At 35.4% G+C, this 13,097-nt stretch overlaps 1 protein-coding gene across 7 annotated transcripts in view; it reads right to left on the bottom strand.

The window, feature by feature from the left end:
- The window catches only part of ESCO1 (establishment of sister chromatid cohesion N-acetyltransferase 1), an 80,719-nt gene that overhangs the window by 41,630 nt on the left and 25,992 nt on the right, over nt 1-13,097 (bottom strand). For 4 of the 7 annotated variants that reach the window (XR_009534775.1, XM_060121354.1, XM_060121353.1 and 1 more), the window contains exons 2-5: nt 12,042-12,145; nt 5,876-8,009; nt 1,844-1,961; nt 179-239 (exon numbers count right to left, since the gene is read on the bottom strand). Coding sequence is in view for 6 of the 7 variants with exons in the window: in XM_060121354.1 (XP_059977337.1) it covers nt 179-239; nt 1,844-1,961; nt 5,876-7,426 (1,730 nt within the window). In the remaining variant the exon portion in view is untranslated. Of the gene's footprint in view, nt 1-178; nt 240-1,843; nt 1,962-5,875; nt 8,010-8,250; nt 8,354-12,041; nt 12,146-13,097 lie in introns of all 7 variants that reach the window. The other 3 variants (XM_060121350.1, XM_060121351.1, XM_060121352.1) reach the window with 3 other exon arrangements.

The following is a 13,097-nucleotide window of genomic DNA, read 5'->3' as shown; positions in this document are numbered from 1 at the left end:
AATAGTATGTACAGACATAGAAAAAACCAAAATGAAAAGAGAACTTGTATCACCTCTATGTGAAAAACTGAGGGTTACTAGCACAACCTTTCAGGGGAAAAAAACCCCAAACTCAAAACTTACAGGTATAAAATCCTTAAGTTCTCAGATTTATACTTATATTAAACTAATACCTTACCTGTTATCACTGGTCTTAGATGTTTGGTTAGTGAGTATATTGTGCTGTTTGGGAGCTGAACCTGTGATTTAATCAAAAGATGGGTTATGTACTAAGCCTTTGTATTAGCTCTCCACCTAATGGTTAAAAATTATAATAAAGACAAAACCTCAGTGCACTAAATGCTTTATTTTTAATAAACACCATTTGATAAAATTAAAGCCCCTTCCTAGAAATTACTCTTCAGAGAAGAGGCAAAAAGGCTCTACAGAGCTGCAAAGAGATCTAATGGTAGATCAAGTTTGTCTCTAGTTTCACCAATAATTACTAGCACTGAACAATAAAGGAAACTGTTTAAATGCTTGCATAATTATACAATCTCTAAATGGAAATAAATGAAAACATGTTTAAAAAAACCTGTAGGACTTCCCTGGTGGCACAGTGGTTAAGAATCCGTCTGCCAATGCAGGGGACACGGGTTCGATCTCTGGTCCAGGAAGACCCCACATGCCATGGAGCAACTAACCACGTGCGCCACAACTACTAAGCCTGCATTCTAGAGCCCGTGAGCCGCAACTACTGAAGCCCGTGAGCCTAGAACCCGTGCTCCGCAACAAGAGAAGCCACTGCAATGAGAAGCCCGAGCACTGCAAAGAAAAGCAGCCCCTGCTCATTGCAAGTAGAGAAAGTCCACGCACAGCAATGAAGACTCAACACAGTCAAAAATAAAATATAAATAAATAAATTTATAAAAAACCAAACCCAAACAAAAAAACCCCTGTAGTCTCTGGAGTTTTAATCACATTACTAATCAAATAATGCAATAATCAATTTATTTTCTAATGAATAAATGCATTTCTTGTGTTCATAGTATACTTCCCCTTCCCCCACTAAGAGAAAAGGTTAAATGACATGCAATGGAAGCAATTATCTGAACTCAATATTTTGCTCCAAGTGTATCTTTCCTTTACCAGAGAGAAACAACAGAAATTAGGAATTTCTTTTCTGTTTTTTCCTGGTGTTTCATCTGATAAAGGTGAACTAATCCCCATCCAAGAGTTCAAATAATACTTGCCCAATTTTTTTTTTTTTTTTTGGCCACATCGTACAGCTTGCAGGATCTTAGTTCCCGGACCAGGGGTTGAACTCGGATCCCGGCAATGAAAGTGCCGAGTCCTAACCACTGGACCGCCAGGGAATTCTCCCCAAAATTTTCATAAGGTTACAAAAATAAAGTTTTTTTATGGTATAAGTGGACAAACTGCAGCAACTGATTCAATTCTTAATTCAAAGATAGAATTACTAAGATGGAAAACTGAGTAATTAAGGGTTAAAGATAAGAACCTGAAGTGGTAAAGCACAGTCATTTATACTTGAGAAATAAACTGCTACCACTAATTTAAGCAATTCATTAAGTAACACTTCTCCAGAAAGTAAGTCCACAAACAAAAGACTGAAAAACAAAAGAATTTTTGGTAGGGAATCAAAGAATCATCTTAAGTACTGTAAACAAGCCAATCAACAGAAGCAATTCTCCCCCTTCAAAGAATGGTGATAATCACACATCACATAATGGTTAATAGAAGGATTTAACAGGCTTATTTGATAGTGGATATAGTTTACTGTTATGCTGACAAAAATATGTCTGACCACTGTGAAATCCAAACAATATTTTCAAAGTATTACCTGGAAATTTACTCTCCCCTGTACCAATTTTTGCTTGACTGAGCAGAGTTGAAACAGTAGTAGTGGTATTTTCCACTGGATTGTTTTCAAGCTTAGATTCCAAACATAGGCTGCAATTCTAAGCACATATAATTCAAAATGTTAATATTTGCTTTTATATCAACCTTTGGGTCTTATCCCAATACTTTCAGTGAGTTGGAGCACTATACTGAGAAAATTTAAGATAATATATGGAGTAATTCACACAGATATGCCTTAAAAGTCTCTTTATGATCTCCCTACAAGCTACCCTTCTCAGCATCAACTTCTATTATTCCTCTTCACACTAGATCGAAAAATTTACCTCTCCAACAGATATATTTCATATTTGCCTGGCTCTATACTTTTTCTGAGTTTCATCTACCTAAACCTCACTGTCCATTAATAGCCACTGTAACATCTCACTACTGAGCACTTAAAATGTGGTTAGTATGACTGATTTATTACAAATGTAAATCACACACCAGATTTTGAGGTGTTAGTACAAAAAAGTAAAACACCTCAATTTTTAAAATTCATGACACATTGAAATAATAGTATTTTTACATGACAAAAATAAAATCTATTAATTTTACCAATTTCTTTTTTTTTAATGTGGCTACCAGAAATTTTTAAACGATTTATGTGGCTCACATTATATTTCTACTGGATAGTGCTAATCTAGAACACCTTACCCCCCGTATAAACTCAAGTCATTACTTAAATATTAACCTCTCCCATGAAGTCTCCTCCAAGTTTTCCCATCCCCTTTCCCCAAATTTTCCATCTACTTCATCTCTGTCTTTCATGCCCTTATCACTTCCTATTTTGAATTAGTTATTTGTTTTTTATTAATCTCCTATAACTCTTAAGAGCAAAGACTATTATTATTGTATTTATCTTTGTATTCCCAAGAGCCCCTAAATCAGAACTCTGTCAAAGCAGATACTCAATAACTACCGAAGGAAAATACTAGAAACTCTATCAACATTAGCTGTCTCAAAGAAATGGAAATGAGGAGGTGAACAATTAACTTTCTGTGTGTATGTATGTGTGTGTATCTATCTATATTGTGATTGTTACAAAGAACATGTAACATTATTTGTGAACATTACACTTTTGAAAAATGAACATTATATTTGGCATTAAAAAGCAGAAAAATTAAAAACAGTAAGAACAATTACATGTTACTACTTAATCTCCATTAGGAAGTTAGTAAATTACTAGTTTAAAAAACAAATCATAAAATAATTGAGATTTAAAATTCATAAAATCCAAATAATTTAAATTCAGGCCAAAATTTTCAGAGAAGGGCTATCATATGCTCAGCCTTATCAACCATCATCATTTTTCAGTACTGCCGAGACTGACACCATATAATAAAAAGAGCAAAATTACAAGCAGCCACAGAAAAAGTTTTCAAATGATTTAAGGATTGTTTCTTACATTCTCCTATTTCCCCAAATATAAATCTAGATTCTGAAGCCAGCCAATCGCAGTTCAAAGCCTGACTCCATCACTTACGTGGATCTCTAAGCCTCACTGAAATCTCTAAGCTTCACTCTCCTCACCTGTAATATATGGATAATAACAGAAGTCATGCTGTAGAATGTGGTGACAATTATATGAAGCTCTCCTCTGCCTAACAAAGAGGCAGTGTTCACTAAACAAAAGCTACTATGATGGCTGAACTAAAACATCTTAGCGTTTATGGGAAGAAGAGAAATTTCTAAGTGACTAGTACAATGTAAATTCCTTAAAGGCAGGAAACATCATCTTCTGTAGCCTTATTAGCACAGTGTCTCGGATGCAGCAGGCAATCAAATATGTCTTGAAATGATGTGGTCACCACCACATCTGCTGACCACTCTGTGATAGTAATCACATTGTTGTTATCAGTGAAAAAGTTGGAAACAACCTAGAAGTGCTTTAACAGAGGAAAACATAAATAAACTGTGGTATATTCCTTTACAACTATTAAAATACCCATGTATTAATAAATATCAAAAGTGCTGATTGCACAAAATCAAGTTGAAAAAAAATGTATATATAGAATATACACATACAAACCATGTTAGCATTTATGTAAACGTTTAAAATACAAACAATGTTAAGTATTCTTTATAATAGATATATATACATACACAGTGAAATCAAAAATAAAAACATAAAATATTCATACCAACTTTAGAAGTATATTTAACTCTGGAGAGAGAGGTGAATGGAAAGTAGAGTGAAGTATGGTCTTTATATCTGTAATGTACTTTTCTTATTTTAAAAAATCTGAAGTCAATAAAATGTTAATTTTTGTCAAATTTGGGTGGTAGTCACTAGTATAATATTGGTCTCTCTAGTATTCTAAACGTTTGAAACTCAAGACTTCTCATGTAAATTTGTACGTAAATAAAAATTTTAACACAAGTTTCATAGGACTGTTTTTCATAACATTCCTCAAGATAGAGGTGTTGCATAAATCCAAAGCACATCTCAGTAAAAGCAGCATTATAGAAGATCAAAATAATGTAGTCCAACTAAACATCTCTATTCTAGTAGTTAGTCCAAAGGAATGGATTTCTTATTTCTCAATATATTCCCCATAAACTATCTGCCTTCTGAGTTTTGACAGGCACTTATTCAGCAAGGAGTTAAAAGATCCACTCTGCAACTACACCTGGAGCGTAGCTGTCAATTTTTGACAAAAGCACACCCTGAAGAGAAAGCCACTCTGTGTCTGCAAGAGGCCACACTTATTATTCATTCTACCACTCACTACTTACTTTAATTACTATCACTATTTGAATAATTGTCTTCTAATTGATGCTTTCATTCACATTTGCACAGAAAATAAAATCTAAGAGTACCACATTGTATCTGTTCCCTTTAAGTTCTTTCAATTTTAGTCCACGAGAGTAGCCAATAATCTATTTTCAGGGCTTCTGACACAAGCCCTGACTCCTTACTCAAATTTGCTTCTAGACCCAAATGCCTCAAAAGAGAACTTTAAATCACTCCTAAAACTTTAAGGTGACTTGACTTTCTTCTCTATCCATGATTTTTTTCTCAAATGATCTTCTAATATTCAGAGTATCTCACTGTAGAAAGAATGATGGGCTGAGAATCAGAACACCTGAATTCAAATCTATTTGCACAACCAAACATGTGACCTAACCCACATTCCTCTATTGCTCTCAGCTTTCTCATTACAAAATTAAATAACTAAAACAAATTGGTGGAGTTCTAAAAATCAGTATTATACAACGCTAAAGTTTGACACACATAAAATTTCTGCCTATTGCTTTTATGTATTGGTATTTTACCTATGATTTAATTTGGAAAGAAATGGGCTCAGCTGCTTTTACAAGGTTTCAAAACTACTTCTCAGATAATCATTCAAGTTTCTTCCAGCTATTTAGATTCTGTTTTTCAATTTACTTTTCCATTTTAAAAATTCTTGGCCACTACAATTTTATTCTTAGCCTGAGGTCTGAATTATTTGTATCTTTCAGACATTTTATTTGCCAATTTTTAAAATGGCCACACAAGTCAAACCAAAAGGCATTCTACTATTAGAAATGTTTAATTTTTAAATTTTATCAGGTGGGGAAAGTTGATTTGTGCCAGCTGAAATTAATTTTAACAACTTGGTCAGAATTGGGCCCAACTTCAAGTTCTACATTTTAGTCACTCATTATGAAACATAGTTTCTGTGGTTACAATTAATAGAAAAAGGAAACAAATCAGTGTGTTAAAGGAAAAAGAAAAGCTAGACTTCAACAGGTTTATGCTTCACATAAAATTAAAATGAAGGGTGAAAATAAGGAAACAATGACAAGCATTCATGTAAATATGAGACATCTAAAGGCGTAAGTTCTATCACTCACTACAAGATTGGGTTAATAAAATAGAATTCCTTAACATTTTACAACTTAATTCTTAAGTTAAAATATGTTGTAAACACTTAAATCTTATCAGAAAGTACTCAGACACCTCTATGTACATGATGAAAATAATTACCTTATCTGGCGTTGATTCAAAAGAATCTTTCTTCTGGTTATCCAATGGCTGATCAGGAGGTGGTTTTATCTGATTACCCAAACAACAATTTTCAGGAGGCTTTTTGGGGGTTTTATTAATGTCAACTGTAATATCATTAAGTTTAACTTCTTCAGAATTAATTTCTTTCATTTCTTCCTGCTGGCAAGCTTTATTTTTATCATCATGTGGTTTTGACCCTAAAAATGTACTTTGAGTCACTGGATGATGCATTTCTAACGCAGGCAGTGAAAAACTGGGTCGTAATACGCACAATTTAGGGGAAAATTGAGAGTCTAATTTATTCTGCTGCACAGAGTTAAATTTTGAGAGCTTAATTTTAGTCCAGTTGGAGTTCTTTTTAGTTGCGTTGTTTATTCCATTTAGAATACATTTCACAGGCTTTGTTTTTCTACTGGGGAAGAAACGATTACACTGAACATCCTGACTTGTTTCCTTCTGATGAAGTATTTGTCTTTCAGTATCAGTCTCTTCCAATTTTATTTCTGTAGGCTTCTCCTCCTTTACATTTTCCACTTGTGAAGATTCCTTTTTTACCTCTACAGTATCTGACTCAATTTCACCAGCAATTTCTTCACAGAGCTGGAGAATGCTCCCTCGTTTGCTCTTTCCTGCTTGCTCCAGCTCATTATCTGTACTTTGTTCAGGCACTGATGGCTGTGGACTTTTTTGGGATTTTGCACTAGTATTCACTTGTGTATGAACTGACTTCTTCATCTCATTCTTTTTAGAGACCACTGAAGCAGCCATTTTTGATCTTTTTATCTCAGAAGAAGTTACAGGCACAGATTTTGTTTCCTCTTTTCTAGTATTCTTCTGAAGACACTTTTCAGATACTTTTATGCACTGAGAACTACAAGTAGAGGCCGTCTGATGCTCTACTTTGCGTTTTTTTCCTTTTGGGGAATTTATTACTTCATTAGTTACAGAATTTTCATCCTCTTTAGAATCAGACTTTATTTCCAGCACTTTTCTTTTCACGTGTTTCTGATTTGTTTTAACTTTATTAGATTTGCTCTTAGTATTGCTACGGTGCTCTTTTTTTGTTGGTAGCAAACTCTGTTTAACTGCTTGAACTTGACCCTGAATGTCTCTATTACGCAGAGACCTTGTTGAAACCTCTGTTAACTGTTGTAGTCTTTGTGATCTTCGATTAAGCTGTTCATTTGATTTAGGGGTTTTGTGCACTGACTTTTTCTGAGATAATTTCTTCTGCTTTGTAGATTCTTGTTGTGAATGTCCCTTTACAGTCACCATATTTTTATTAATAGGTTTACTAGCTTTTTTATCACTGGATGCTGACCTTGTGCTCATGCATGTTCCTAATTCATCAGGCTGATTGACTTTACTTTCATTGGAAGATTTAACCAGTGATTTTATAGCTTCCTTTGGACCTGATTTTTTTACTAGATTCTTTTGAGAACCTTGAATTTGTGTTTCTAGATTCTTATCTTCACTCTTTTTAATAACACTGGAGGAATTTTCTTTTGATTTCTCCTGAATGGACATCATTCCTGAGTAAGGTCCTCCTTTTCTAAGTAGTTTTTGAGATTTTGTGTCCTGGTAGTTGTAAATGTTGAATGTCTAGTATTATTACTGAGCAGCAGGTCTTAAAAATCAACTGAAACTGATATACATTTTCAACAAAAATACTAGTTTGCTAAGATTTCTGTCATCCTTATGACATGAGAAAAGCTGGCATGAAGGCTGAAAGATATTTGCTTTACTTTGGACGAGGCAATAGAAATTTGAGGAAAATTTAAATCTAATCTGATATTTTCAGAACTTTTTATGAAAAAATTTTAATTCAAGTTTGATCTACTTTGTTAATTTTATTCAATTAATATCAGTTTTCAGGCCTAGCCCTATTACTGGAGGAGTTATTTATCACTGACCTGTCTGTTTTGACAAAGTTTTTGAAAACTTTTTTCTTCTGAAGTCTACAGTTATTGGACTTTGATTCATTGGAAACATGTCTTACAGTTAACACGTTTCTTTCCTTGTTTGTTGAGTCTGTTCGTTTAAAGTTCTTATATAACCACTTCCGTTTAATAAAATAGTCTATTAATATAGATTTCCTTTTGTGCTGCCATTTCTGGAAAAATAAAAAAATAAAAATTAAATTTTGTACAATTGAAGAAATTTAGCAATGCTGATACTATACAGAAATAACCATGACTTACATAAACTCTAACTTCTCTTTTTGAATTATTTAGTCTGTATACTTAAGGCTAACAGAAAAAAGTATCCCAAGCACAGTCTTATAAATAATGGAAAACCTGTCTCATGTAAGCATAGAATAGTTGAAAATCAATCTATTCCTTGAGGTTACTTACATTTCCTTTCCCACAAGAAAGAATTGATCTTTCAGCCACCATAACTCATAAAAATTTGACAAAATCATTCCTTATAATTTCCTTTCAACACATTACACAGCACCTAAAAGTAAAATATTTTAAAATGTTTAAAAGGTACAAAGATGTAATCATTCATTTACATCTCATCAAATCTATTAACCAACATGTTAATCTATACTCCATAATTTTATCCTATCCTACCATCAGTCTTCAGAGTTCAGTTTACACATAGCACTTAATTTTAGTATTTCTAACCTGAAGTAATCTATGGTACATGCATCCAATGAAATATAACGTTTCTATTTCATTGATGAAATCCATTTTATGTTTTAAAAAAAGTTTTAAAATACAAAAAACAATTCATAATATAGACATATAATGGTTAAGCTAGTAAAATCCTATTTTGAGGAAAAACAGTACACATAAATAACTATATTCATAGAAAAACAGTGACACACAGTAAAAAAGGCAGATTTAAACACACACATTTACCTCTACTCTCATGTAATACCCACTAAAAAAAAAAGCAACAGATTAAAACGAAGCAAGACAAAACCATAAACTCAAAGGATGAAGAACAAAAGTGTAGATGATAAAAATTAAACGTACAGAAGCTACAAAGAAGGACAAATAACTAACCTCCAGACTCAAAAAAAACTGATCTTAAATTAGAAACAGGAAAGCCAAGTGAGAAACAGCTCTACGTAAACCACAGAATCCCTCAAGAAGCAGAAATTGGCAGTACCAGGATATAGGTTATGGGGAGGAAAATGGGACTCACAAAAGGGGAAAGACTGCCACACAGCCTTTCCAATTACTACCACCCAGAAGACTACCCCTGCATCACTCCCTAAAGACTGGTATAAATTTTGGGAAGGAGTAAAACAAAAGGTCTTTGGTCTGTGGGCTCAACAGTCACAGCTGAGGGAGGAAGTATCACACTGACAACAGAGGGAGTAAGTAGCAGTACACATACTGATTACTGAAACCCAGTCCTTCCACCCCAAACGCTCTTTGCCTACTCAGAGACTCCCAGAGGACAGCAGCCTAGCCTATGCCTTCTAGGAAGGAGACTAAAAGATAATTTTCTAATGAATTTGACAAAACTAGAGAAAAGACCTAAAAAATACTGATACGGCCCACAGTCATTAATCACAGACATACACACACTCACTCACTCACACCCTACCAGCAGGAGACTACCCACCATCCAAACAGTTTCCAATTAGTTTTTAGTGTCTCACTTGTAACCATGAGCAAAACCAGAAATCACCACATACAAGAGGAGACCCTTAAAAAAACAGGGAGGAAGTAGCTTGGAAGAAAAAAACAATGCACAGACAAAAACTAAAAATAAGTTAATTCATTCATGAAACAAATATATAAGAACATTCACAGTACAAAAAGGAACTCTTGAAAATTAAAACTAATATTAAAGAAATTAAAAAGTCAATAGAAGCAATAGAAGATAAAGGTAAGGAGATCGCCTATAAAGCAGAACAAAAACAGCAAGGTGGCAAATAGGAGACAAAAGAGAAGAAAAAGGACCAGCCATGCAGAAGAGTCCAGTAATTCTGGTTTTAGAAAACAGAGAAAAAGAACTGAAAAAAACCAAGAATTCAAGAAATTTTCCTATAATTAAAAGACATGAGCGTCCAGATTAAAAGGGTCAAAGCATCTAGCACAATGGAGAAAAAAAGATTTTGAAAAGTTTGTCATGGGAATTCCCTGGTGGTCCAATGAGTAGGACTCTGCGCTTTCACTGACAAGGGCGCGGGTTCAATCCCCAGTTGGGGAACTGCGCGGTGCGGCCAAAAAAAAAAATAATAATAAAAATAAAACAACCCCCCCCATAAAAAACAGATTAAAACTTGGGAGAATTTTAGTATTTGTCTTGAGTGGGTAAGGCTTTCAAGCCTTGTTACAAAATTCAGAACCCAAGTTTGAGGGATAAAACTGGGGGAAAAATACTGGCAAGAAACAGCATAAGCTTATCACCATAATATATTCACCGGAAGTAAACCACAGATGGCTGGTGAAATAATAACAGAATAACAAATTAGAACCAAATCAAAATACCATTTTTTACCTGTCAGACTGGCAAAAGATCAAGAAGTTTAACAACACAGTCTTAGCAAGGATTTGTGACAGGTTACTCTCATATCACTGCAGGTGATTCAATGTCTATGCAGGACAATTTGTCAATATCAATCAATATTATATTATAAATGCTAAATATCAAACAATTTCATTTTCAAGACTTTATATTACAGATATACTTGCACAAGTGCACAGACACAAGTAAATACAAAATTCACTGGAACACTGGAGCAACAGACTGAAAATCCACAACGTCCATCATTATAAACTGCTTTATAATTAATGATACACTCATACTATATCATGCAATCATGTCAAAGCAGAGATGAGATTCAACTCAATTCCAGGCAAAATTCCCACAGGCTTTTTATACAGAAACTGACAAGCTGATTTTAAAACTTATGTGAAAAAGCAAAAAAAAAAAAAAAAAATCCACATACAATAGTCAAAGCCCTTTAAAAAAAACCTCGAAATACACTATCTGATTTCAAGACTTACTAAAAAGCTACAGTAATCAAGACAAAGGGACACAGAGATCAATGGAAGAAAATCCAGAAACAGACCCATACATTTATGGTCAGTTGAAAGAAAAGTCTGAAAAAAAACAGTGTTGGAACTACTGGATATCCAAGTAGAAAAAAAAAAAAATCAACACTTACCTCACACAACACACAAAACTAAGTTGAGACTGATCACAGACATAATGTAAAACTATAAAACTCTAAAAGAAAAAAAAAGGCAAAAATCTTTGAGATTCTGAGGTAAACAAAGATTTTTTAGGAAGGAATACTGTTCACTCCACATAAAAACTTGTCCAAAAATCTTAAAAGCAGCTTTGTGTACAATAACCAAAATCTGAAAACAACCCAAAAGTCGGGTGAATGGATAAACAAAAATGTGGTATGTCAATATAACAGAACACTCTGCAATCAAAGGGAGCAAACTACTGGAACCACATGAACGAACTTCACAATCAGGATGCTGAATGAAAAAGGCTAGACACAAAGACTATACAAACTATGATTCTACTTTTTGGAAATTCTAGAAAAGGCAAACTTATCTACAGTAACAGAAAGCAGATGAGTCACTGCCTGGGGTCAGGAGTGGAGGGAGAGATAGACTTTTGGAGGTAATGGAAATGATCTCTATCTTGATTATGATGGTGGTTCCAAGAGTGTGTAAATCTGTCAAAATCCACCAAATTGTACCCTTTAAAAGGGTGCACTTTATTATACATAAATTATGCTTTAATAAATCTGTCTAAAAAATAGAACTGTAAGTAACTGATATGGACCTAGAACCGAGAAACATTGTTAAGCCAAATAATGCAAGGTGCATAACAGGGTGTACTTCCCTTTGTGTAAAAAGAAAAAAAGGGAGACAGTGGGAGGAAGGAAAGATATAGAAACGTATGCTTCTTTAGGCACACAAAAGGTATGGAAGGATACACAAGAAACTAGTAATAGTGAAGACTTCTAGGAAAGAGAACTACGGGACCAAGTGAGAAGTGTGACCAAAAAAAACTTACTTTTCACTAACTACCCCATTTTATTATGTAAACATATAATCTTGTCAAAAAAAGTTACATTTCTCTGAATATATTAAGTATATTTGGTATACTGACCAACTATCTTTGAAGGCACTGAACTGTAATAGTATAGGCCACTTACCTTCCTGAAATGAAAATCACATAACTTTTTTCTTCAGGTTGATGGACGATGCTTCTAATGAATGATGCTTCTAATAACTTACTGTGTGTTTTCTGGTTGTTAATCTTAAAAAAAAAAATTCTATAGCTAAAGTAAAACAATCTATAAAAAAACATGAGAATACAAAAACAGTATTATCTATTAACTGTCTATTAAGTATTAAAACAACTTAGGGATGAGGGGAAGATGGCGGAAGAGTAAGACTGGAGATCACCTTCCTCCCCACAGATTCACCAGAAATACATCTACACGTGGAACAACTCCTACAGAACACCTACTGAACACTGACAGAAGACCTCAGACCTCCCAAAAGGCAATAAACTCCCCACGTACCTGCGTAGGGCAAAACAAAAAACAGACAGAAGAATAGGGACGGGACCTGCACCAGTGGGAAGGAGCTGTGAAGGAGGAAAGGTTTCCACACACTAGGAAGCCCCTTCGTGGGCAGAGACTGCGGGTGGCAGAGGGGGAAAGCTTCGGAGCCGCGGAGGAGAGCACATCATTAGGGATGCAGAGGGCAAAGCGGAGAAATTCCCGCACAGAGGATCGGTGCCGACCGGCACTTACCAGCCCGAGAGGCTTGTCTGCTCACCCGCCGGGGCGGGCAGGGCTGGGAGCTGAGGCTTGGGCTTTGGTCGGAGCGCAGGGAGAGGACTGGGGCTGGCGGCGTGAACACAGCCTGCAGGGGGTTAGTGCACCACGGCTAGCGGCTAGCCGGGAAGGAGTCCGGGGGAAAGTCTGGACCTGCCGAAGAGGCAAGAGACTTTTTCTTCCCTCTTTGTTTCCTGGTGAGCGAGGAGAGGGGATTAAGAGCGCTGCTTAAAGGAGCTCGAGACGGGCGCGAGCCGCAGCTAAAAGCGCGGACCCCAGAGACGGGCATGAGACGCTAAGGCTGCTGCTGCCGCCACCAGGAAGCATGTGTGCGAGCACAGGTCACTATCCACACCCCCCTTCCAGGGAGCCTGTGCAGCCCACCACTGCCAGGGTCCCGGGATCCAGGGACAACTTCCCCGGGAG

The sequence above is a fragment of the Lagenorhynchus albirostris genome, chromosome 14 (assembly GCF_949774975.1).
Source record: "Lagenorhynchus albirostris chromosome 14, mLagAlb1.1, whole genome shotgun sequence".
Classification (NCBI taxonomy): Eukaryota; Metazoa; Chordata; class Mammalia; order Artiodactyla; family Delphinidae; genus Lagenorhynchus; species Lagenorhynchus albirostris.
This window is presented reverse-complemented; position numbering and strand designations above follow the sequence as displayed.